We start from the raw sequence: 23,192 nt of genomic DNA, 5'->3' as shown, positions 1-23,192 counted from the left end.
AATTAAGGAATGGTTATTTAACAAGAGGATAAAAATGCACACGGCTTTGGAGATGCAGGGGAGTCAGATGTCCCGGCGATGGGCAGGTGAACTCCACCCGGTCACACCGTCCCGGTGAAGGGCAGCTGGGACCAGCGAGCTGCGGGTCCCGACTGACTGGTTTAAGACACTTTTCCTTACTTCCGACTCCAGTTCAGGGTCAGGCTTTGAGTGGGGTCGTTTTCCAACCAAGAAGCAGCTCAATGGTTTGTTTGTTTTTGTTTGTTTGTGGGGTTTTTTTTTGTATTTTGTTTTTTTTTTTGTTTGTTTTTTTGTTTTTTTTTTGTTTTTTTTTTTTTTCTTGCTTTTTCTCTTGTTTTAATGATTAATTTGGAATAGGAAAGTCAAAGGAGATCAGGGAGGAAGGGAGATGAGGTGGGAGAGGACATTCTCCCCCTCCTCCAGTTTAATAAGCACCAGAGTATTCAAGTCTGTCCATTCTGAAACCCAGAGCGGCTTCCGCAGTCAGCAGGCAGAAACTAAACCTTTCTCGTAAGAGCAGCGTCGTTTTGGTTGGGGTCCCTCATCGTCATCATCTTCTTCCTCATCTTCCTCCTCCTCTTCCTCCGACGACGAGCTGTCCAGTGTTAAATCCACCACGTCAGCAGTGGCCTTGCCGTTCTCCCCGTTGCCGTTTGGAGTGGGCAGGAGCCCGTTCACATCTGAGGAACCTGAGGGAGGTGAGGGAAGAGAGAGAGGATTAATTAAGACACTTCATGCCAAGTTTAGGGGTCTCTCATGGCTGAGGTGCTCGGCAAAGGGGTGAATGAAACAAAGGCCATTCAAGAAGCCACCTAAAAAACCAACCAATTCACCGATGACCTGGATGAGGGGACAAAGCATACCCCCAGCACGTTTGCTGGTGACACAAAGCTGGGAGGAGTGGGTGACACACCAGAGGCTGTGCCACCATCCAGTGAGACCTGGACAGGCTGGAGAGTTGGGCAGACAGGAACCTCATGAAGTTCAACAAGGGCAAGTGTAGGGTGCTGCACCTGGGGAGGAATAACCCCCTGCATCAGTACAGATAAGGGGTTCACCTGCTGGAGAGCAGCTCTGCAGAGAGGGACCTGAGGGTCCTAAGGGACAATAAGTTGCCCATGAGCCAGCAATGTGCCCTTGTGGCCAAGAAGGCCAATGGTCTCCTGGGGGGCATTAAAAAGAGTGTGACCAGCAGGTGGAGGGAGGTCATCCTCCCCCTCTCCCCTGCCCTGGGGAGGCCCCATCTGGAGCACTGCGTCCAGTTCTGGGCCCCCCAGTTCAAGGACAGGGAACTACGGGAGAGGGTACAGCGGAGGCTACGAGGATGATGAGGGACTGGAGCATCTCTCTGCTGAGGAAAGGCTAAGAGCCCTGGGGCTGTTCAGCTGAAGAAGAGCAGACTGAGAGGGGATCTCATCGATGCTGAGCAATAGCTAAAGGGTGGGTGGCAAGAGGATGGGACCAGACTCTTCTCCGTGGTGCCCAGTGACAGGACAAGGGGCAACAGGCACAAACTGGAACACAGGAAATTCCAGATGAACATGAGGAAAAACTTCTTTCCTGTGAGGGTGGCAGAGCCCTGGAAGAGGCTGCCCAGAGAGATGGTGGAGTCTCCTTCTCTGGAGATATTAAAAACCCGCTTGGACGTGACCCTGTCCAACCTGCTCTGGGTGACTCTGCTCTGGCAGCGGGTTGAAGGAGATGATCTCCAGAGGTCCCTTCCAACCCCGACCATTCCCTGATTCTGCGATGCCACAAACCTGATGCTCTCTCCAGGGTCAGGACTTGCCACAGCGCCCAAGAAGAGGGAATTGGCTTGGCCAAAGCAAGAAACCAAACAACTACGCTGCCAGCCCTGCCAGCAGCCATCACCACTGCCAGAGTGACCCAACCTCGTGCAGGCTGCCCAACAGACAGCCCTTCTGTTCAAAATCCTCTTTTCCCTTAAAAAAAAAAAAATTTAAAAAATGTACAGTGCTGTTCCGGGCTGGTCTTGCTGCTGACATTTCAGGGGTCGTTGCAGAGATGCATCTACTGACCAACTTGTTCGATGCCATTCTGGCACTTTAAGGCATCACACGGCTTTTCCCAAGCCAGTTGAGGAACTCTACTTTTGCAATGTGTGTGCATTTCCCACAGTAATTTAAAGTCTTTAGCCCCAGAGATACTCACCGAGAACTAATATCGGACACTGAGGGCTGCAGCTCCGCTCTTTCTCAGCTCTGATGGGACACCAGGAACCATCCACCAGGAACTCTATTTCATCGGCATCTTCGCATTCCGTCAGGATCTTTGAGAGGAGCCTGGACAGGAGACAAGATGCCATCTATTAAGCTCGAGGCAATCAGCAGAATGCATTTAGCAATGGGCCATCAACCTGGATCTTTACCTTAAAGAGCCCTAAATTTAAAAGAACTTTGGTGTTAGCTGGCTGCCAAACAGACAGCCCTCACAGTCAAGGGCTTGTTTTATTTCCCATAAAACAAGTACAGGTTCTGACAGTGCAAACCATCCCCGTCCTTCCTGACAACGTACCTAAACCATGAACTAACATTTTAATTACGTGCAATTAGAAGACAGCCTTGCCTCTTCACCCAGTTTCCCAAGTCTGTGGAACTGCTTCCAGACAGACGCCTGATGCCCCATCTAGAGCTGTGTCAGGGTTGGTGCAGGTACATCCACACCAAGGCATTAGCCAAAGACAAAATACCCTGTGACATTAGGAAATCGGCAATCTAACAAGCAGCACTTCACTTCCTTCCTATTTTTCTTTCCCAAAGCTTCCACAGCAGCCACCAAAACAGTATACGCAGCCTCCTGCAACAGAAAAAAACCCACGTTCACCACTGTAAATACACCCACAATGCAGATACCTAGGTGTCAGCCGTCTCTTGTTGCAGAGACACCAGCCAGAGCCCTTACTCTGTCGCATTGTGCCTCAGAAATTGAGTATTTGCTTCATCCTGCTACATCCCACCGTTTGCCCGGGATGTTTATGTGGACACACGGTTGGAACCACTGGTCTGCAAGGCCTTACTCACTTCTGGGCTTGAGCATTTCCCTCGAGTATAAAGGAGAGCTAATAGCAAAAATCTTACAAGCTCAAGAAAACTATTTGTGGCACATTAGTAGGAGAAAGTTTCTGCTTTCTCCCTGCTCACGTAGGAAATGTGTTTCCGCAGATACTCCTGTCATCCAGCAGAGCAACCACCAAGGCTGCAATTCCAAAAAAGCTGACGAGGCCCAGAGGATCTTAGACTCGACCAACCAACTCCCTCCTCTGGAGCCTACGCCCCTTTTTTGGCTAACAACATCCAGCTGTGACTGCCAGGTCCCCTCCAGGAGGGAGGTCTGAGCACCACCTTCATCCAACTGAACTGGCACCGAAACCCACTCTTGGGCACCGCAGAGCAGGGACGAAGAAATCTGTGGAGCCTTCATCAGTGATGATCTCCCCCTCCTCCTCATGCAGGAGGGACACTGCATTGCTGACCTGTGGAGGTTCCACGATCCAACCCCTTCAGTCTCAGCAGCCTCGTTAGAGATCTCAAAGGAACTGGATTTTCCTGTTGGTGTTGGCCAGAGGACAAAGCAAACAGGTTATCTATGCCTAGGCTGCTTCGAGACCGTCTAAAAAAGCCACAACTCCTGGATCAAATCAGTACCTACCAACACAGCAACACTCAGAACATTATCAGCCTGGCCCTGGGAATGTACCACCCAGGCGGAGACTCGTCTGCTCACTTCACTGCCTCGTGTGCCAAGGGAGCTGGATGCACCTGAACAATTTAGCTCTAAACTCTCCCTACTTTTGAGGGAATCTGCATTAGAGGCCAATTATACAAGCCATGAGGGTGGAGATCATTTTCCAGGAGCCAAGAACCATGCATCTTGCTCCACCAGTCCTCAGGGTTGCTCTCAGCTTGGCTAGCACCACTACGGATGTCAGTGGTCCCAGCCCATAAAACAGGCTCCTTGCATTTTGAGGCAACAAAGCTTCTTCTTCTGGGGCTGTGGGTGGAAATTACCGTTCCCATTAATTCACTCGTTCCTTCCTTTACTCCTGGAAAAAAGCCAGGCAATTTATTGCGCTCTTCTCTAGAGATAGCCTCTGGAATCCGTATTTCTGGAGCTGACAAGCAGCGTCGCCAGCTCTCCTGGTTGCCTCAGGTGGCCCCTGCTGACAGCCCAGCTCACTCTTGCAGTTTGCATACAGGCTGCAATAAGGAGAAGGAGATCTCCTGGTTTTTAGGGTAATCCTCTTGGCACACAGCTGCATTTTGAAGCATCAAATCCTGTATAAAATCCACATTTTAAGTATCAAACCTCACTCAGACAAACAAGCATCACCTCTGCTGCTGAACTGTAGCGCTCCAGCTCTCCCCGCTTACGGTAAGCCCTCAGCTCTGCTCGTTGGGAAACAGAGAGAGCAAACTAACTCTAGTCCAGATATATAGGAAACACCATTCCCATATGGACTGAAAATCAAGTTCACGCTAAGTCTAAAGCAACCTTTCCCCAATTCATGGCTGGAGAACTCTTGGCAGGGCTCAGGACATGCATTTCTTGCCTCACCCTTTTCCAAAGGCTGTTTGGAATTTACTTTGCTTTAATTCCCTCCTGTCCTTTTCCAGCACTACTCCAACCATGCCATGTTCAAAATGAGACAGGAGAAAGAGAACATCCCTCGTGCAGAAGGGACAGGGGCTGCCTCGCTGGGAACACGGGGAATGGGGATGCTGGTCGGGCTCTGTCCTTCTGGCCCACTACAGGGGAGGCAGCAGCCCCAGGACAGCAACCAGATCCAAATGCACAGATGCTTCATGGCCTGCTCTTCACAAACCCACTCTAGAAGTGCTGTACCAAAAGCTGGTTCCCTCCCAGCATACTCCAGTTGCCTGACAAGCGCATTGGTGTCCCCTCCCACACCACGGGGGCTGCGGACCCCCAGCAGGGAGCCCCCGGGTCCCCCCTCAGCACCGCAAGGTCCTGCTGCACAGGCTCAGCCTGCTAACAGGGATCAACCACCACTGGGTGTCCCTAGAGGAACCATGGTGGGAAGCCCAGGAGATCCACAAAACCTCCAATCTGGACAGCGTTTCCGAATCATTTTAATCCTGTTCCTCCAGTGGATTTGAACCTCCTGCTTTCTTTCCCCTATAGGCATGCAAAACACAGAAAGCGTTCCTACCGAGGCATCCTTCCCATCCCTGACACCAAGATATTCACAATGGCCACAGGAATTGTACTGGAATTGGAAGGACGTGGAGCTGCTGGAGCGGGGCCAGAGGAGGCCATGGAGGTGCTGGGAGGGCTAGAGCCCCTCTGCTGTGAGGGCAGGCTGGGAGAGCTGGGGGGGTTCAGCCTGGAGAAGAGAAGGCTCCGGGGAGACCTTGGAGCCCCTTCCAGTCCCTAAAGGGGCTCCAGGAAAGCTGGGGAGGGACTCTGGATCAGGGAGGGGAACCATAGGAGGAGGGGAAAGGGTTTGACACTGAAAGAGGGGAGATTGAGATGAGATGTGGGGAAGAACTTCTTTGCTGTGAGGGTGGTGAGAGCCTGGCCCAGGTTGTCCAGAGAAGCTGTGGCTGCCCCATCCCTGGAGGGGTTCAAGGCCAGGTTGGAGGGGGCTTGGAGCAACCTGGTCTGGTGGGAGGTGTCCCTGCCCAGGGCAGGGGGTTGGAAGAAGATGATCTTTAAGATCCCTTCCAACCCAAACCAGTCTGTGATTCTACAGAACAATCACACAGACTGTATAAAAACTCTTTCCAAATACTGCATTTGTACCTCCATCTCGGGGGGGTATATGTTGCACGATGTTCGGTTTAACAGCTGGCAGAGAAGACCCCCCAGTCACATTTAGACCATGCCAAGAATTGCTTGTGAGCTGATGTGGACTTCACCGACAAGAAAACGGGTAGATGTTTCCTATCAAAAATCACCTTATCGGGTGCTTATAAAGTGGTTTATTCCACGCAGCATGATACTGGTCAACCGAGGCGGCTGGTTGTGCGGGTTCATCAGCCTGATGAAAAGAGTGAGGCAGTAAATGCTTGATTCCAAAACACTTGAGTGTAATCCAAAAAATTAGGAAGGGCAGACAAACAGTCAAGCCTTGCTCTAAGACACCAAGACAATTAAGTCAGAATATTATGCAGCAGCAGAATAAGCTTCCAACTTCGTTTCGAGGCAAATTTCAATCAGATGCACAGACCAAAGGACAAGAGGCTGCACCCAGCGGAGAAAAGAAAGGAGTTGAGGACAGAGAGGTGTATGTACTCACCCATCGATTATTAGCTGGTCATAGGGAGCTGGTTTGTCACACACGGGGCACATCCATGTGGGCTTTTTCTCATTCATCTGTAGGTAGAAGACTGCATCAAAGCACTGCAGATGTGCACAGGTTTCCGCCCGGCACGGGACAGACAGCCGCATCTTCACTAGCTGTTGAACCAAAGAGCAGAAGATCAGCGATAAAACCCACCCAAGCAATCACCAGGCAGTTCTAAGCAAAAAAAGTTCGTTAGCTTTCCTAAGCAAAAAGGTTCGTTAGCTTGCAAAGCTGGGCTGGCAGCAGAATAGAGTTTCTTGACAAAACCAGACTAAAACATATCACAAAGACTTACCGGACAGATAAGAGAGACACGAACCCCCGTAGTGGCAATTTCACTGTCTGGATCCAAGCGTAGCTTTTCTTTTACTGCGGTAAGAGTAGAGAGCACAAAATTTAACAGATGCAAACTTACAACTTCGGAAACAACGTGTAGGCACAGGTCAAGCAGCTCACCCACAGCCCGTGGCTGCGTACGGGTCATTTTCCCCACCGGTGACAACCTCTGCCTGTCAGGGACAGAGGACACCGGGGGCAGAAAGCTGTTGGATTGGACCAGGCGTGCCCAACCTGCACAGCTCAGTAGAGACGCTGCTTGGTGAGCCCAAAACTTTGTGCATGAGGAGGCAGCTCATGGTCTACAGCCCAGCTGGAGTTTTTATTGGCGGAGAAAGCTCACATTTTCTTATAGATCCCCCCTTCCCAATGACCCAGGTCTCCCAGACAAACAGCACGTGCTGCTTCTCATCCCGGCAGAGCAAACAAAGGAGACTGAGTGGACTTCGGTGTTGGGATGAGGACAACTGGCTGCATGTTATCTTCTAGCTACGCCGTTAATGCTCTCTTAGCAACACTTCCACCTCTTATTTACAAACTACAGGCTGGGCAGCTGGAGTACACAGAGGAAATCACGCTGTTGACCAGCTTTTTCATGTTAATATTACACCAAGGCAGCCAACTGGGCGTTAACTTTGTTCCCCTTCGAGGGAACTGAGACACCTGGACTTCCTGCAGGGAAGGAAAGAGTGGCCCGAGAGAGCTCCAGCATGTGGCAAGACTTCTGGAACGCAGTCAATTTAGGCTTATCCAGTCAATTGGCATAAGCATGATGGATTTCATTCCCTTCCGAGACCAGTGGCAAGAGGACAGGGTCAACTGCCTCTCCCTGCCCCTTGAAATTCAGAGAAAGTCCCCCCCAGAAGTGAGCAAACAGGGAATACCCTCAAATGGACAGGAAAACACATTCTATCATTGCCCCATCAAATAAACCAGACTCCTCTCAGAGCTACTGGGCTGTAACTCTGCAGCTTCTATGCCGACCAGCTCATTTATTCCAGCAAGCTTTCCCAAGAACCCCAACCAGACCCAGAGGTTCCCAGGCAGAGAGCTCAATGAGCAGGGCAGCCATGCACAAACAGTCACAAGCAGCAATCCAGCATGTATTTGGAAAGAATCAAGCATTAGGAAAGGAGGTAGAGAATCCTGCCCCTGCTGCTGCATCCTGAAAGGAAAACCCAGAGGAGCTGCAGGCAAATCAAGAAGAGCAGCGGACGCACAGGTCCCACACATGTAGGTCCCGCAACAAGGTGCGAAATCAGCACAGAAAATTAGCTTTAAAGTACTACACGAGTCCCGAAGAGTAGCTGCTGCTATCACTGCTGTCTGAAAAGGCCTTTGACACTTCCATCACCATTTTTCTTTGGAGCAAGTCAACCATTTATTTTGACCTTTTCGGATCATAACAAGACGTCTCCAGACAATGAGGCTACATGCCATTTTGCAACACACAGCTCTAATTAGAGAGTGACTTCTCAGATGTGAAATTCCCACGAGATTGTTGTTGGGGTTGTTTTCTTCACATCAGGAGACTTTTCATCCAAGCTTAATTTTTCGTAAAAGTTCTTTGTAAGAGCATTCTCCGTGCATCAATTACTATAATTCACGGGAAGGAAAAACGGGTATTTTCTAGGACCTCCGGATTAGAATCAAGCTGTCTTAAGACGGCTTTTGGATCCATGGCCATGCGTGTAAGCATCTCGGTTTCCAGACAAGTTTCCTATACTAAAGTCAACAGAAGCATATGCAAAAGAAGATGAATCAGTCCCAAGACGTGACCAAAGGGTAGCTTTAGTGAGCGCTGAGGGATATTGCCACGAACGTTGATACGGAACCATTTGCAGCACAGACCAGAGCTATAAAAGCCAAGTTTACAAGCTGCTGGTGCGTGCCAGGTTCAGATGTCCAACCAACCCCCAAGCAGTAACAGGCCAAAGGAACTGAAACAAGAAAACCTTCCTATTTGGTTAAGTTTAAGGCCACCAAATGCAACTCGTCTCTGTCCTGAAGTCCAGCCAAAGCCGTTAGTTATCTAACTCGGTAGAACCGCCGGCACGCGCTTGTTACGGAGTGGAAAATGCAAGAAAGCTGCTTTCAGAACTGCCCAAACCATGACAAGAACTTCTGCCTGCAAGTCCCAGCTCGAGAGGCCACCCTGCAAGTGCTCGCTTTGAAGGGAACAGCAACTACTGCTGAGCCGGGTTTCAAGAAGCGTGAAGGGTTTGAGAAGAATGAGAGGATCCTCTGCAGTTTAGGACAACTCAAAGGCAGTCTCTGCTCAATTCATTTCAGGTTCTGGAGAACATCAAAAAGGGAGCACAACCAGCGCCTTGGGCTTTGGAGAATGGTGGGTATTTAACAAAGGGAAATTTTCATTTCTTATGTCAATAGATAAGTGTTGGCTGTGAGAGTGGTCCAATATGATCAAGACTGCCACGGACACTATCTGGTGTGCACGCAGCTACAGGAAATTTTCAGCTCCTCCTGCAGAAACGCTGCAATTAAGATGAAGATCCAAAGCTTGGCTGAAGCAGCAGCATGTCCCACAATGCGCATTAGGCATCTGAAGACTGGACATGCCTGAAATCATCACCTCCCTTATGAACTACCACCTGCCTTCAAGATTATGCTTCTTATACTTGTAAGAATTGTCCATGATCTCAGTAGTATGTTTTAAAGATCATCACGATGCGTGGTGTTAGGTCTCCCATACAGAACTAAATAGTAAGAACGCTCTCTCCAGTAACATTAAGTAACTGGAAATCCTCCAGACTCTCAGGAGCTACAAGTCAGATTCTACCTTGGAAAGGTCATTTCCCCTCATTTTCAATAATGTTTTGCATTTGCCTCATACCACGATGATTTACCTGAGCGGTCTAGGATAAGCATCTCTCGGGATCATCTCTTCTCTGAAGCTCTCACCGCATATGAAAGTGCTGGTGGTGAAATCCCACTGCCAGCCCCCAGGATTCACGGGGAGGGGGCTGGGGCAGCAAGACATTTTCACCAGGATCCCTTGCTTCAGAAACCTCCTTTGGAAATAGGTGCTGTGGTAACGTTCGTCAGCTCATAATTACTCAGGTGAAGGCATGAAGCCACACGCGCCACCACGACAGCGGCCCTCAGCGGCACGATACGACCTGGGGACAAATTCTAAATCCAACTAAAGCGACGCAGAGCTTCCGCAGAGCCACGAGCAAGGCGCGCTGCAGAAGCTCTGCACTTGCACACAGGTTGTGGGGGCAACTTCACAGGACTGACATACAGCTTAGCAAGTCTGCTCAAATAAAAAAGTGTTTTGACACAACCGGATGAAAGAAATTGTATAAAACTTGGCAGGCGGGCACACAGCGGATCCCCCCGCCCCTCCTCGGACACAGCCCAAGTACTCACCAAGTGCTTTGCAGAGTTCGGGATGTTTGACCCCAATGGTTTTCAACCTCTGCAGCAGCTCTGCTGAGGTCATCTGCCGCACCAAGTACAGCCCCACGGAATAGCTCTAGCGAGAGAAGGAAGGGAAGGAATGAGTGAGGCTGCTCGTTTGGGCTCGTTTGCGTGGTTCTGTGAGATTTTAGCACGTACCTTCCCGTAATTCCCCCAGGTAACGGTGATGCGATTGGTCGCTGCAGACAAGTACATGAAATGGGTGAGGTTGATGGGACGACAGGGCCTTTTAGGTTCCACTCCAGGTTTGTTTGATGGATAGTAGCCCTAAGGCAGAAAGATTAAATATATCCGTATTTTTTTTTTGTTACTGAAGATGCTTCTAAGTAGGTACATCTACTCATCAACTGCGCTAAATTCTACTCACCCCCAGTTTTCAAGGAGGGGAATAGAAGGGAGGTGAACAGTCAGACCAAGTGCAAAATCTTTTCGCAAGAACGGTTTATTACCAACACAGCTAATCCTTTAGAAAATTAGCTTAAAACTAAGCAGTGCACTTTTATACTCTGGCTTCTTGTCTGCATTCATCAGGAAAATAATTTTCTTCTAAATTACACAAGTCCCTTCCAAAGTTGCAATGTTACACCTGCTGGCTGAGCTGACTTACCGGCACGGAGCAGTAATTATGATTCACTTTCACCGCGATGTTCGGAGGGTACTGATCCTCCTGAGGAGAACTAGTGTCTGTGTAACAGATTCTGTAAAGAAATGACATTTATCTCAGTATCTCCATGCCGTTTGCACGTTCAAAGCTCTCCGCACATCACCAGTGACGAGAAACCAACCATCACCACACCAACCCATGCTCCCTCCTCTGGCCAAAGCAAAGCCAATTCCACCCAGAATTCCCAGATCGGATGCAAGCTCCGTACCTGGGCAGCAAAATCTGACACACTTTCCTACTGCGGCACTAATCAAGCAGTATGTGTAGGGAGAGGTTAGAAAGTAGACTTTAAGCTACTTGCGTTAGGCATGTGAACAAAAAATTGACTCTAAGTTTTCTTTGTAGCTCTGAAAACCACTTTGAAAATGAATATATTTAATAGTATATTCCCTCCTCCCTTGTTCTGCACCTGATATTAAGTCAACCCCAAGCTCAAACATACCTTAGCACAACCTGAACTGATTTCACACCGGGTTGCAACTCCCTAGTAAATTAAAGAACAGAAACTTCAGATTATTTATGTAAAAAACAACCACCACGACCCCCCCACAAAAAACAAATCCTCACAACCCAAAAAAAAACAAACCCCAGAAGAACCAAAATCAGCTGTCACTTTTGCCAGACTCAAGAGTTTTAATTCTTTTTTTATAGATCTTTAAAGAATTACTTTACAGAATTTTATTTAAATTGTACAACTCCCCCTGCAAATATCGGTGGTTGTGTGTTTTTTATTTTTTTTTCCCCCTAATGCACCATCCTACAGCCTTTCTCTGGGTTTTCAAATTTGGAAAGGTGTCGCGTGAAAGCCATCAATTTGCCTGGCATCCTTTTGCTGATTTGTAAACATTTCAAAAACTAGGTTTTAAGGTCAGGTCTACCTGACAGTCTTCTTTCAAGACTCTCTTTGTTCAATTATTCAGCTAAAGCTGTTCATGCAAACCAAAGAATCAAGTATTATGGCACCAGCAGAACAACTGTTAATATTGCTAACTGCAGTAGCGCTATTTGTAACAGGATTTCAACTGGTATCAGGAAAGCAATAGATCTCACAACAAGGGTATTTTATTAGGAGTCTTTATACAGCAGTGCCAAACATACTCTAATTTCTGCACAGGATGCATCAGGTAAGACCCCCAAATTAGTCTGGATTTGCCTCTGAAAGCATTTCATGTTCCAATTCAGTGTTTTAGTATAAATGTTTTGATTTTGGGGATGGAAGGAATGAATCCTCAGTTCAGCTGACAGACAGGAGCTGATGTGGCAGTTTGAGATGTGGGGGAACACATCTGGGTAGTACCCACAGGCAGTGGAAGAAGCCAGACCTGTGCCGAGTGCCCATTCTAGACTCTCACTGAAACCCCTGCTATGAAATATTTACAGTGTGTTAGTGACAGGGCAAATTTTCTCCCAAATCTGAATATGTGGAGAAAAGAGCATCAAGAATCAGCTACAGCACGTGTAGTCTTTTATCACCCTTAAAGACTTCCATGGTCTATCATTTCCTCTCTGTTAAGTCTTCAAACAGCTTCCCCTGCACTGCTTCTGTTGGCCTACTGGGATCACAACAGTAATCACGCACTGGGTATTCCAGAAACATCATCTTTCTCTGACTCTACGCTAACAGTATGGTTTTACACCGTAAAGAGAAATATTTAAAGGTTTCATGCTTAGTTTTGGAGGGCCTCTTCTGCATCATTGTCCTTTCACAGCAGCAAGGCCCAAGGGAGCAGGTCAGCGAAAGAGGAAGCTTTCCTGCCTGCACTGACATCGCCTGAGCGTTTCATTGTTTGAATCAAAAGTTGCATCACGACAGAGGTCAGGGTAAATCCTAATCGGTGCAAGATGTTTTCTTATGCAGTTACTATAGCATCCTTTCCAGCAAGGAAGCTTTCTTTCAGATGCAAACAGCATTACATGTTTAGCTTTTGAACTTTTGACGCAAAGAGGAAAAAAAAAAACGTGCAAATATTCACAGCACAAGCTCAACGGAGAATTTAGGTCATCGACAATTTTATACGGCTTCTCCTGCCCAAAGGTACTACTCAAAGGCAAGATCAGAGGAGCAAAAGTGAAACTTAGGGACTTAGGTGAGTAAAATTGTACCTCCCACCTCCCCCAAAGCTATTTGCTTTACATGAGAAGTAGCCTGTCTGTTAGTGTCCTCAAACAAACTGCGTTTCCTTGCAGAGAACAAAAGCTTCCACAGAGAGGGAACACAGAGGAATTCTACAGCTACATTTTCTTGAACTGTTAATACACAATGAGACGTACTTGGAATTTCTGATCAACTCCACTTGTCTTGGTGTTAACGCAAAAATGCATGGACTTTCCTGAAGCTTCTCGTTACTCTGTGGAACTGAAGAGGAAAAAAACAGACCGTACATCAAACCGATAATAACTAGCTCTTCTTACATTGCTAAGCACGAGGTGATTTTTTATGTTCGAGCTGCGTTTACTTCTAAATCCTGTTTTCTCCCATACAGCTGCACAACAACTCCAATCACCACGCATTTTGGTAAATCTACCCTTGATTACAGCTTTGCACATTTATCACTTGCCTGTTTTGCTATTTAGCAAGCTAATAGTACACAGTGGATTTGGACGTGGTTTTATTTATTTATTTTTCCTCCCCTCAAATAATCAATGAGCCAACGACCACGTGTTCATGTAAGAACAAACCATAAGTGGCGTCACAGTGTGGAGACTAGAACTCAAAGAAGCATAAGCAGAGACCTACGCATGACGTGAAAGCATGAAACCATCAGACTCATTCTAGAAAAGAAAGGAAACAACACAACAGAGATCCGCTTCGATAATAAAAAAGCATCACAAAAAAAACAGCTGTAAGAGACAAAACATGACTTACAAACACATGACCTTGAGGGTGCATTTATAGGCAGGGTGTTACAGCACTCGGCTTTCGGAAACACTTTAATGAGGACCCAGCATTAATTGGCCTTTTATCCATCCACAATTTTAAGAGCAAACGCATTTAACATGGCTAAAATTAAGCTTGAGATGTGGAAAAATTATGGTACAACTTCCACTTGGTACCTTTTATTAAATTTTATTGTCGGGACACATTTCCAACTGAAGTCAAGGCCCTCAGCTGGTGAAAGTCACAGGATAAACATAAAGAACAGGAAGCGATAAAACAGCTTTTATTTTTTTCTTTTTAGCAAGAATCGGATTTTTTTTCTTTGCAGCACTTGTTTATTCAAAGCCAAGATACCGGAATCTGAGACATAGAAAAGTGTTCTTTACTGTCTATGAATAAGAGGAGGCGAAGGAAGGATAAAACCTCAGCAGCTCTAAGATCTTGGAAGACACAGCGACAATCGTGATTCACCGACTATGGATACTTCCCTTTCAGAATTCAGCTTAAAAATGCAAAAAGGGCTTTTTTTGGGGGAAAAAAAAAAAAAAAAAGGTATCTTTATGGACTTTTAATTTAATTCCAGTTTCCATCCAAATGTCTCTAGACCGAAACAACCATTGAGAAATAAAGCATTTCATAAGGACTGTTATTGGAGAAAGTGATGAATGAATGATAAGAACAACAACAAATAATTTAATGTTATTGCTTAAATAACTGTCTAGAGACACACCATCCTCCTGATTGTTGACCTACACGAAGACAACGCAAACCCGATTAGGAAAACTGCGAAGTTATTCATGTTTTCTTTTGCTTTTATATCAGCTCACCCTTCTTTTATAAAAAAAACCTACTTAGTTACAACTCTCCTCTTTGTGCTTGAAGTAAGAGAAATGAGCAGCAGCAGCACATGCTCCCCGTTTTCTTTATTTCTCGTTGTGAAAGACCCTTCTCCAGGCAAGAATCGAGGGGTGCTGCTAAACGGCGCTCACAGAAAGCTGCTGGAGAGTCACAAAAAGCACTCCAGTGGTACCTGGGCAAAAAAAAAGAGCTGAAGGGAAAACAGAAATCAAAAAGATACGGATTCGGGATGTGTCCATGCACACCTTGTTGCCAGCAGCAATCAGAACGGGATGCTTCGGAGAAAAGTTCAAGACAGTATTCCCCAAAGGATTGGAAAAAAAAAACTCTCCGAGACAGATCTGTGTAAAACCCCAATTTTCCTTCAAAATCTTAATGCTGGAAAATAAGCCCAAACTCCAGGAGGTACCTAATCAGCTATTCATTTATTTGCTGAGCAGCCAGAAAAAAAATATTGCAGTTTTTTAAAGGTAAATATTTTAAGATAACTGAGTTTCATCCTTTCTCCAGGACAGATGCCTCAGCGCACAACTCTGCTCCTTCACTTGTGAAACTGCTGCTGGGATCGATTTATTTTAACAGTTGACAACAGCAGGAAATCAATTTTGAAGACTGAGCTCGATCAGTAACCCTCCAAATGAGTCAAGACATAAAACTTCCAAAACCCCAAAGGACTTGGCAAACCAGATTCAAGAATTTAGCCCAAAGTGATTGCAACGGATTCTCATTCTGAGCAGTTCTCGATCCGGCAGGTTGGACCATGCCACGGAAAATAAGGACTACATTGATTTGGAGGTTTTAGGGTTTCCTTGCCACAAGGGTTGTTATATTTGGTTTTGTTTGGGTTTTTTTTAAAAATGTAACGTTTCTTACTATTTACTTTTTGGTCAAATATATCCCCAGGAAAGAGAGATCAAACTGTGATTACTGGAGATGGAGATCCCAAAGGCTGGAGATCCCAGGGGCAGATCAGCTGGAGACGAGCTGCTGGCGAGAGGCTTCTGTAGGGCTGAGGAGCTTGCGGTGAGTCCCCATTCACATCCCTGCGCCCCCAGAACAGCCCACCTCAGGGCACAAGACAATATTTAGGTGTTTTTTTTTTTTTTCTCCTTGGCTATTGGAACTCCTCTGACCAGACTGAAGGTCATTTGTGTTCACGCGAGGGCTGGGGAGACAGGGCAAGCTGATTGTGCGACATCTTTTACTTCTGTAAGCGGTGGAAGCCCTCGTTTTAACGCACACCACGGTTCGTTTAGGTGGATATAGCAACAGTTTGAGCACGTGCTTTTGCTGGGATTCCTTGGAGATCACCCAACGCAGCGGCGTTTGCTCTGCAGTCAGGGGAAGGCTGTTGCCTTTGCAACAAAATCGGTGGCCCCGTTTACAGAGGCTGGAGTCTGGCTTCGGAGGAGGGGGTTGGAGCAGCAGCTTCACTGCTCCCACATGGCAGAAGAGTAACGCCACCACAGCGGGGCAGGTATTATCAAAGGGACAAAACCAAACAAATCCTGTTTACGTTGAGAGCGGCAGGACCTCCCAGCCTACATGGCCTTCTCCTCCCACGGCTGCACCGCAAGATCTCCTTTGGCGTGCCTCCAGGAGAAGACCAGAAGCCTCAGCATCGACAGCGAGTACAGGCTGTCACAGGGAAGAGCCCGAACAACACCAACAACAAAAAAAAAATAATCATTCAGAATCCCTTACAGCACACCATTACTGTCAAAAACTGTATTCACGCTGCTTTTGCCCCCAAAGGTGCCAGAGTATAAGAACACTTATCAGTAAGGCGCTCAGAAACCACAGCACTCCCATAAATACCCAGCTTGTCAGCTACATAAAATACAAGGCAGGAAAGATATTAGTATTCATTCCCTCTAAAAAGGTATCTGATCAATCTTAATTTTAAGCCTTATCTACCCAAGAGAATTGCGGCGATTTCAGTAAATTAGAAGAATTCTTTCATGTTGACATCCTTAGACCAAACCAGAAAGCTGCGGCAGAAGCTGTTGTCACGTAGATAACTCAGATGCTAAACTCAATACTTAAATTGACTGCGATTGTGTGTGCAGGTACCAAATATGAGATATTAGCTGCTCTGCAATGGACCCATTCTATCTGCTTTTAGCTGAAGCCACCTTTGCCTACAAGTCTAATAGTAATTTGATAGTTCTTCAGGGAATCCCCTTGTCTACAGACCAAATTAGGCATAGCCCACCTCACCTTTGACCTCAAGGCAATCATCTCAAAGGGGCAAGAGAGCCTTTTCATTAATAAAGATGCTTCCAATTGAAGTCCAGAACATATAAATTAAGCTTCCCCTACTCCCACCCCACGGCTATATGCTTAAAATCCCTCTTTTGTAGCCTAGGGAAATGGGGGACTACAACAGCAGCCTGTTTCTAAATGGACCTGAGGTCTTAAATCTCTTTCAGGGACTTCCACATGACGAGCTTCTAAGGTTGACAAGGAGCTCATGCTTGGTCCAAAGACAGAATGGGAAATCTGGGCAACAAAGCGTGAACTGATGCAGCTTCCATATGGAAAACCACTCCATTTTCCTCGGAGTGCTTTGTTTTAGCGTCCTTCCACACTAAGCAGAGCCCCACGCGAGCATAACTTCTAACGTCAGAAGCTGTTCCAGGTAGCAATGGGGAACAGCCGATATCCAGGGAGTGTTGAAATAACCCCAGTTTTTACAGAGAAACAAATGCTCCTTCATTCCCGTCGGCATAGGCAGAAGGAATTATAGTTGCAGGTCACCAGGCTGGGAAAATAAAACAAGTGTCTCAAAGATGTCGTTAGGTTCTGCACAGCTGAAGGGAACCATGAAGACTGAACATCTGTTCATACCCAGCTACTCGCCACCAATCCCCCACTGTTAAGCAGAAAACACTCATCAAAAGGAAAAATTAGTCAAATCTGCTTTAGGGAACAAGCTGACCCAAGGGAGGTGTCAGCTAACAGAGATGAGATACTAAATTTAATGAGACCTCGGTTCTGATCTGATGTAGAAAATTTAATGTCAACTTTTAACAAAATCTGTTAATCAAAGTATATCCAGGCTCTTCTCCTCTCTCTGGATGTTTCCACTGCTTGAAAACGTGTTTTCCTTCAAAAGACTACATTTGCCTTCCTGATTAACAAATGCCACCCCACATTTGAGACTGAACTAACCCATTCCCCAAACAACATTTCAAATATTTTAGCTTTACACCAGCAGTCACCCCTCAACTGCTTTAATGGTCACAGTATTAACATATTTAATGCCTCCAAATGAAGATGAAAATTACATAAAGTCTGTAAAACAGGAAAAAAAAAAGGACTAATTCATCAATCATATCTTTATCTCTCTTTTTTTCCCCTCCAATCCACATCAAACATTTTTTTTCAAAGACAGACCAGCTTCCCAAGTTCTAGGTTCATTTAGTAGCGAAGCCTGATTTTACCACCTTGACTTTGAGACACTGAGGCTCAGCAGAGCGCGATGATACCTCCCCTCTGCATACACAGTCTTTGCTACGAGAACATTGTATTTAACATCCATGAAAACCCTCTCTGTTTCTCAAAATTAAAACAATGAAAAATCAGACTCTAGCCCCAGAGTGGGAAAAAAGCACTTCTTCCAGTTTTCCTAGTTGCCCCACAAATAACTGTGACAAGCACCAAAAAAAAGAGTCAGAAATACTGTTTGATGTATTCATCTTCTTTCATCCACAGGAGGCTTTAGGTCTGTATTTTAAGCACTGAAAAATAGCATTAATGTCGACTGTGCCAGCATAGTTGCTATGCACAGGTGCGACACCAACACAGAAAGATTTTCATCAATATCCTGCCAAATTATGGAGATGGAAGACAGATTATGATTCACAGCAAAAGACTGCAACGTGCAACACAGCAGCATTTCCAAGGAAGGATATGAAAGCCACAGCCAAACAAGAGGGGCTTTCAAATTACATCTCCAAGTGACCACATTCCTGTTTTAAGGCAAGGGAAAAAAACCCAGATATAGATATTCCTCCCTAAACTCTGAGGGGGGAGAAGAAGGCATCCACCACCATATTAATCAGTCTCTCTGTCACACAACTTTACAGATCCTTGAAAACACCGTCACCTTTTCGACACTTAAACGCGTTTCACTTTTCTCTCCCAGACCGAGCCCATCATGAATGCACCAGCATCTTGAAAACTCACCTAATTCCGTTGGCTTCAATAGTTCATCCAGGGTGGTGTAGAAGGGCAGTTTTACCAGCCGAACTTCGGGCTTGGCAACTTTGGGTGGCAACCTTCCCAGTCCATTAAGGTATTTCCCATAGAGCGCGGGATAGTCAATATTAGTAGTGGAGATAGAAGTCCGAGCAACGGTGCTCCCGCGGTCGTACGATGAGTGTATGGAGAGCGCCTCGGGAGACCGGTGCTGCTGTGGCTGAGGCTGCGCGACTTCAGAGCTCTTCTTGGCATAGCGAGTCTCATAGAGCTCCTTAATTTTCTTGAAAACTTCAGGGCTGCAGTCAAATTGGACCAATTGCAATGCTCTGGTGACTAGTTCATGTTTAAGTCCGCTTTTACTCCTGCCAACAAAACCCAGCAACATCTGAAGATCTGAGACTCGGAAACTCATCACCATGTTCTAGGGGATAAAAAATTAAAAACGTTCTTATAGTTATAAAAAGGCAAAGTGTCAGTTTGCACTATACTCTATAAATGGAATGCAAAATAATAAAAAATCCTTTATATAAGACAGACACCAAACCTTCTGTTAAATCAGCTGTTATTCACCTGATTAGCACCCCATTTCTTAGGTACTTGTTTAAGCAAAGGAAATACAGAGGAAACCATCAACTGAAATATCAACAAACTCACAGAAACAACACGATAGTCATCAAGTCACTCAAAAGTCATTTGAGATAAATGCTAGGCATCCTCAAGACAGTTTGACTGGAAGCAAGAGTGACCACAAAGGAAAACATCTCAACCAACATGAAAGAGGACATCAACTGCTTTAGCACAGAGCCTCCAAGCATCCAGACTTCCCCGGCATCTCTGGGTAAAAGAGCTGCATTAAAAACTTCATCTAAAACATTATTAGTGTGAGGCAAAGGAAGAAAATGAAAGTGAACTGGAAGGCAGATGACATTTAAGCGAGCTGGGGCTGCCAATCCCTTCTTACTGTATTTCAGGGCACTTGTGTATTATCTGTACGGGAAAAAAAACAGGCTCCAGAACCCTTTGTACATACACAGGATCTTTAAAAAAAAATCATGTGTTTTAGACCACGGAAAAATATTAAAAGATTATTAAAGAGAGCAAGACGTTCCCATGAGAACAATGCCTCCAAACTCTATTTGGGTGCTTTGCCAAGCTCTCCCCCATGATCACAGCCAGTAGCTGCCTTCACGGCTGCACTGGTATTATCAATTTCAGTGTTTTGATAAGCAGTAAAAAAAAACCCCAAAATATCTCCATCTTAAAAAAATTTACTCTCTTGCTGCTGTGGAAACTGAGAAGGCCTGTAACTGTCAGCAGATTCAAAGACCGCACTACACTGTACGGCAACTTTCCATCGGACTAAGAACTAGAAATTATTTCTGTTAAAAACTACTACTAGAGGCTGGTAAGACCGACGTTTCGGTTCTCTCTCACAACAAAGCAGCTTTATGAATGTGCAGGACAAGCTTATCAAGGACATATTTTTGAAAACTCAAGCTGCCCTGAAAATATACTTGACAGGTATCCACATGAATTCACATGATATCCTTCCTGGCTTGTGGAAAACACTGGAATTCAAGAAGAAACCCCAGCTGTCCCACAGTAAAAAAACCAAACCAAAACCAAACCAAACCAAAAAAACCCCAAAGCAAACAGAAGCAGAGACCCAGCAGGTCTCTTTTCCCCAATCTATACTCCTCTCTTTTTTGTGGATTAAATAACAATAATATTAAAAAAAAAAAAAAAAAAGGCATAAAAGTCAGATTTCTGCGGAAGTTAACAGTAGTTTTGTAATTTCCTGGAGTAAAACAGCTACGGATTTATTTATTTATTTTCAATTAAGAAAGCTACTCCTAGCTCCAGAACCATTTAACAGCCGCTTTTGCAGGTGTGGGAATTAGACTATATAGAAAACGCCATTTTATTTTCTCCTTTTTCATGAAATCTGTCACTTAATCCGTAAGCCTGAAAGATGTTACACACGTGTCACTGGTGGTACTTAAAATTTTTGGCAGTCATAATGTGTCCCAAAATACCTTTGATGAGAGAAATAAAAGGCAGGTAACTTTAAAAAAGGAGAGAAAGGATGTTTAATTGCCAGAAAATCAGGATTCAGGAGATCTGGATTCATGTCGCTGCTTCGCTAGATACCACCTGTATCTTGGAGAAATCTAGTTTCTGTGTCTCAGTTTTCTCCTAAATTGAGTGCCTTGTCCTCTCTGAGGCACTTTGAGGATAAATAGCATATTTGCAACAATAAATACATCAAGGCAGTATAAATACGTCAACAGTGTGGTACCAGGGAAGTCACAGGAGCACAACAGACAGGTATTCCTGCACTCCCTGCTCCTACACCACCGGTCACTTGGGACTGTCGCTGTGTAAAGTGGAGTTTGAGCTTCTGTAGTTTACATTTAGAAAGATTTAAGATCCAGAAAGATGACCAGATTTGAGCAGTAATAGAAGAACAAGCTTCAGACAAAGAGAGCCTGTCACTGAGGCTTGGACCTGCACAATAGCACGAGTGGTAGAGTCATCGCATTAACTACTGAGATCATTAATGCTAAAGTCTATTCCTCCTCCTGAGGAAGCCCTGCATGCGAGCAGCAAGGAGCCCATCAAACACCTGCTACGGGGGCAACCACGATGCCTTGGAACCACATCTCCTTCTCCAGAGTCCAACACCAAGAGGGGCCCAAGAGCAGAAAGAAACCAGTGCCTCCTAAAACAAGCCTGTCCAAATCTTACTTTTGTGACCTTCTAACCACATCCTCACTGATGAGCTGATCCTACAGGCGCTAAACACTCTCCATCCATTGGTGTTGCTTGGTACCACCCTCAGTACCAGCTTCCCCATGACAGCGATGGGTGAATCCCACTCAATTGCCACCAGCCCATCCTCTGCACCAGCAGCGGGACACGGAGACATCCTGGCTCCCAGTGAGGTGCCAGTGAACGGGGATGTGGAGGGAAAAGGAGAATCCAGCAGCAGAGCGGGGGCCCTTTGCCTCCAAAAGACCCAACGGGCTGCACAAGACACCTCAGAAGCACAACCCAACTTCAGGCACGGTGGCTGTGAACATATTTCACCTCACAGAGGAGCCTCAGAGGCCGTCCCAGCCCCCCCGCCACGGAGAGCCGGGGGTCTCTGCCCTACTACCGGGCTGTCCCTGTCCCACTACCATCTCCCCACCCACGGCGAGACGGGCAAAGCCGGCCCGATGGCTCCGGGGCCCTCCGCCCGCCGGGCCCGGCTGGACAGCTCCGCTCCGCGCCCCGCCGGCCGAGGCCCCGAACCGGCCAGGGAGCCCGGGACAGGCCGCGGAGGGGCAGCATGGCACGACCGGCCCAGGGCTCCGCAGGGAAGGGGCGAGGGGCTGGGGGAGCGGGGGAGGGAGCTCCGCCGGGCGGCAGGGAGAAGCCACCTGCGCTAATTAATCACCGAGAATTAACTGCGGGGGAGGCCCGGCGGCAGGCCCGGGGGCGGGCGGCTGCCCGGGGCTGCGAGCCGGGCCCGGGGTCCGGCGGGGGCCGCGGCCGGGCCCGGAGGCCGGGGCGGGGCAGCCCCTGAGGTAAAAGGGGAGGGGGGGGGGGGGGCGGACCCGGGGCACCGCCCCCCCCCCGCTCTCACCGCCGGGGCCTGTGCCGGGACCGTGCCGCCCACCCGCAGTACCCCCCACCGGGAGCCTCCCAGCCCTACCCAGCCCGTCCCGGGTCCCGCCGGCAGGGCGGGGGCACGGCGGCACGGCTCACTCACTTTCGCCTCCACCAGCTCCGCCGCCATCTTGGCCTCCAGCGTCCACCGCGCCGGGAGCCGCCGCCGCCGGAGTCACGTGACCCACCCCGCCCCCTCACGGAGGGAGGAGGGGGAGGAGCCGCGAGCGGCGCGCGCCGCCCAATCCCCGCGCGCGCTCCCCTCCCCGCCGGCCGCGCAGGCGCAGTGGCCCCGCCCCGCCTGGCCCCGCCCCGCCCGGCCCCGCCTTCCCGGGTGTCTTAAAGGGACAGCGCCCCGCAAAATCGGGGTAGAGGCGAGGAGCGGCCCTAGGGCCGTAACCAGCCGGAGCGGGGCCGGAGGTGAGCCCGCAGCGAGGAAGAGGTTGAGGGCGAGCGGGCGGGTGGCAATGTCTTATATTCTCCCTTCCCTCCCGGGAGCGATGTGTGGTTGTTGTAGTTTGAGCCCCCAAAATGGCGGCAGGTGGGTGCCTCAGGCCGGGCCCCGCCGCCGCCAGCGGTCCTGAGGAGTTTTGACCTGAAAATGGGGGAGAAGTGAATCCGTCGTTTCGCAGGGAGATGATTTTGAAGAGTAGGCAGGAAGGGATCGCCCTCCTGTACTGAGCACTGGTGAGGCCCCACCTTGAATTGTGTGTCCTGCTTTGGGCCCCTAGTGACAAGAAAGAGACTGAGGTGCTGGGGGGAGTCCAGAGAAGTGCTCCAGACCCCTCACCAGCTCCGTTGCC

At 47.6% G+C, this 23,192-nt stretch overlaps 1 protein-coding gene across 1 annotated transcript; it reads right to left on the bottom strand.

Moving 5' to 3' along the window:
* Window positions 1-22,586, bottom strand: PIAS4 (protein inhibitor of activated STAT 4). Its single transcript, XM_074163633.1, has 11 exons — window positions 22,493-22,586; window positions 18,721-19,156; window positions 13,065-13,149; window positions 11,236-11,277; window positions 10,737-10,827; window positions 10,268-10,396; window positions 10,079-10,184; window positions 6,645-6,718; window positions 6,302-6,462; window positions 2,194-2,324; window positions 1-710 (listed from the first exon to the last, which is right to left on the bottom strand). Exons 1-11 carry the CDS (start codon window positions 22,517-22,519, stop codon window positions 505-507), a joined length of 1,488 nt encoding a protein of 495 aa, XP_074019734.1. The 5' UTR covers window positions 22,520-22,586; the 3' UTR covers window positions 1-504.
* Window positions 22,587-23,192: the final 606 nt, after the last annotated feature.

This window comes from Numenius arquata, chromosome 25 (genome assembly GCF_964106895.1).
Source record: "Numenius arquata chromosome 25, bNumArq3.hap1.1, whole genome shotgun sequence".
In the NCBI taxonomy this organism is placed as follows: domain Eukaryota; kingdom Metazoa; phylum Chordata; class Aves; order Charadriiformes; family Scolopacidae; genus Numenius; species Numenius arquata.
This window is presented reverse-complemented; position numbering and strand designations above follow the sequence as displayed.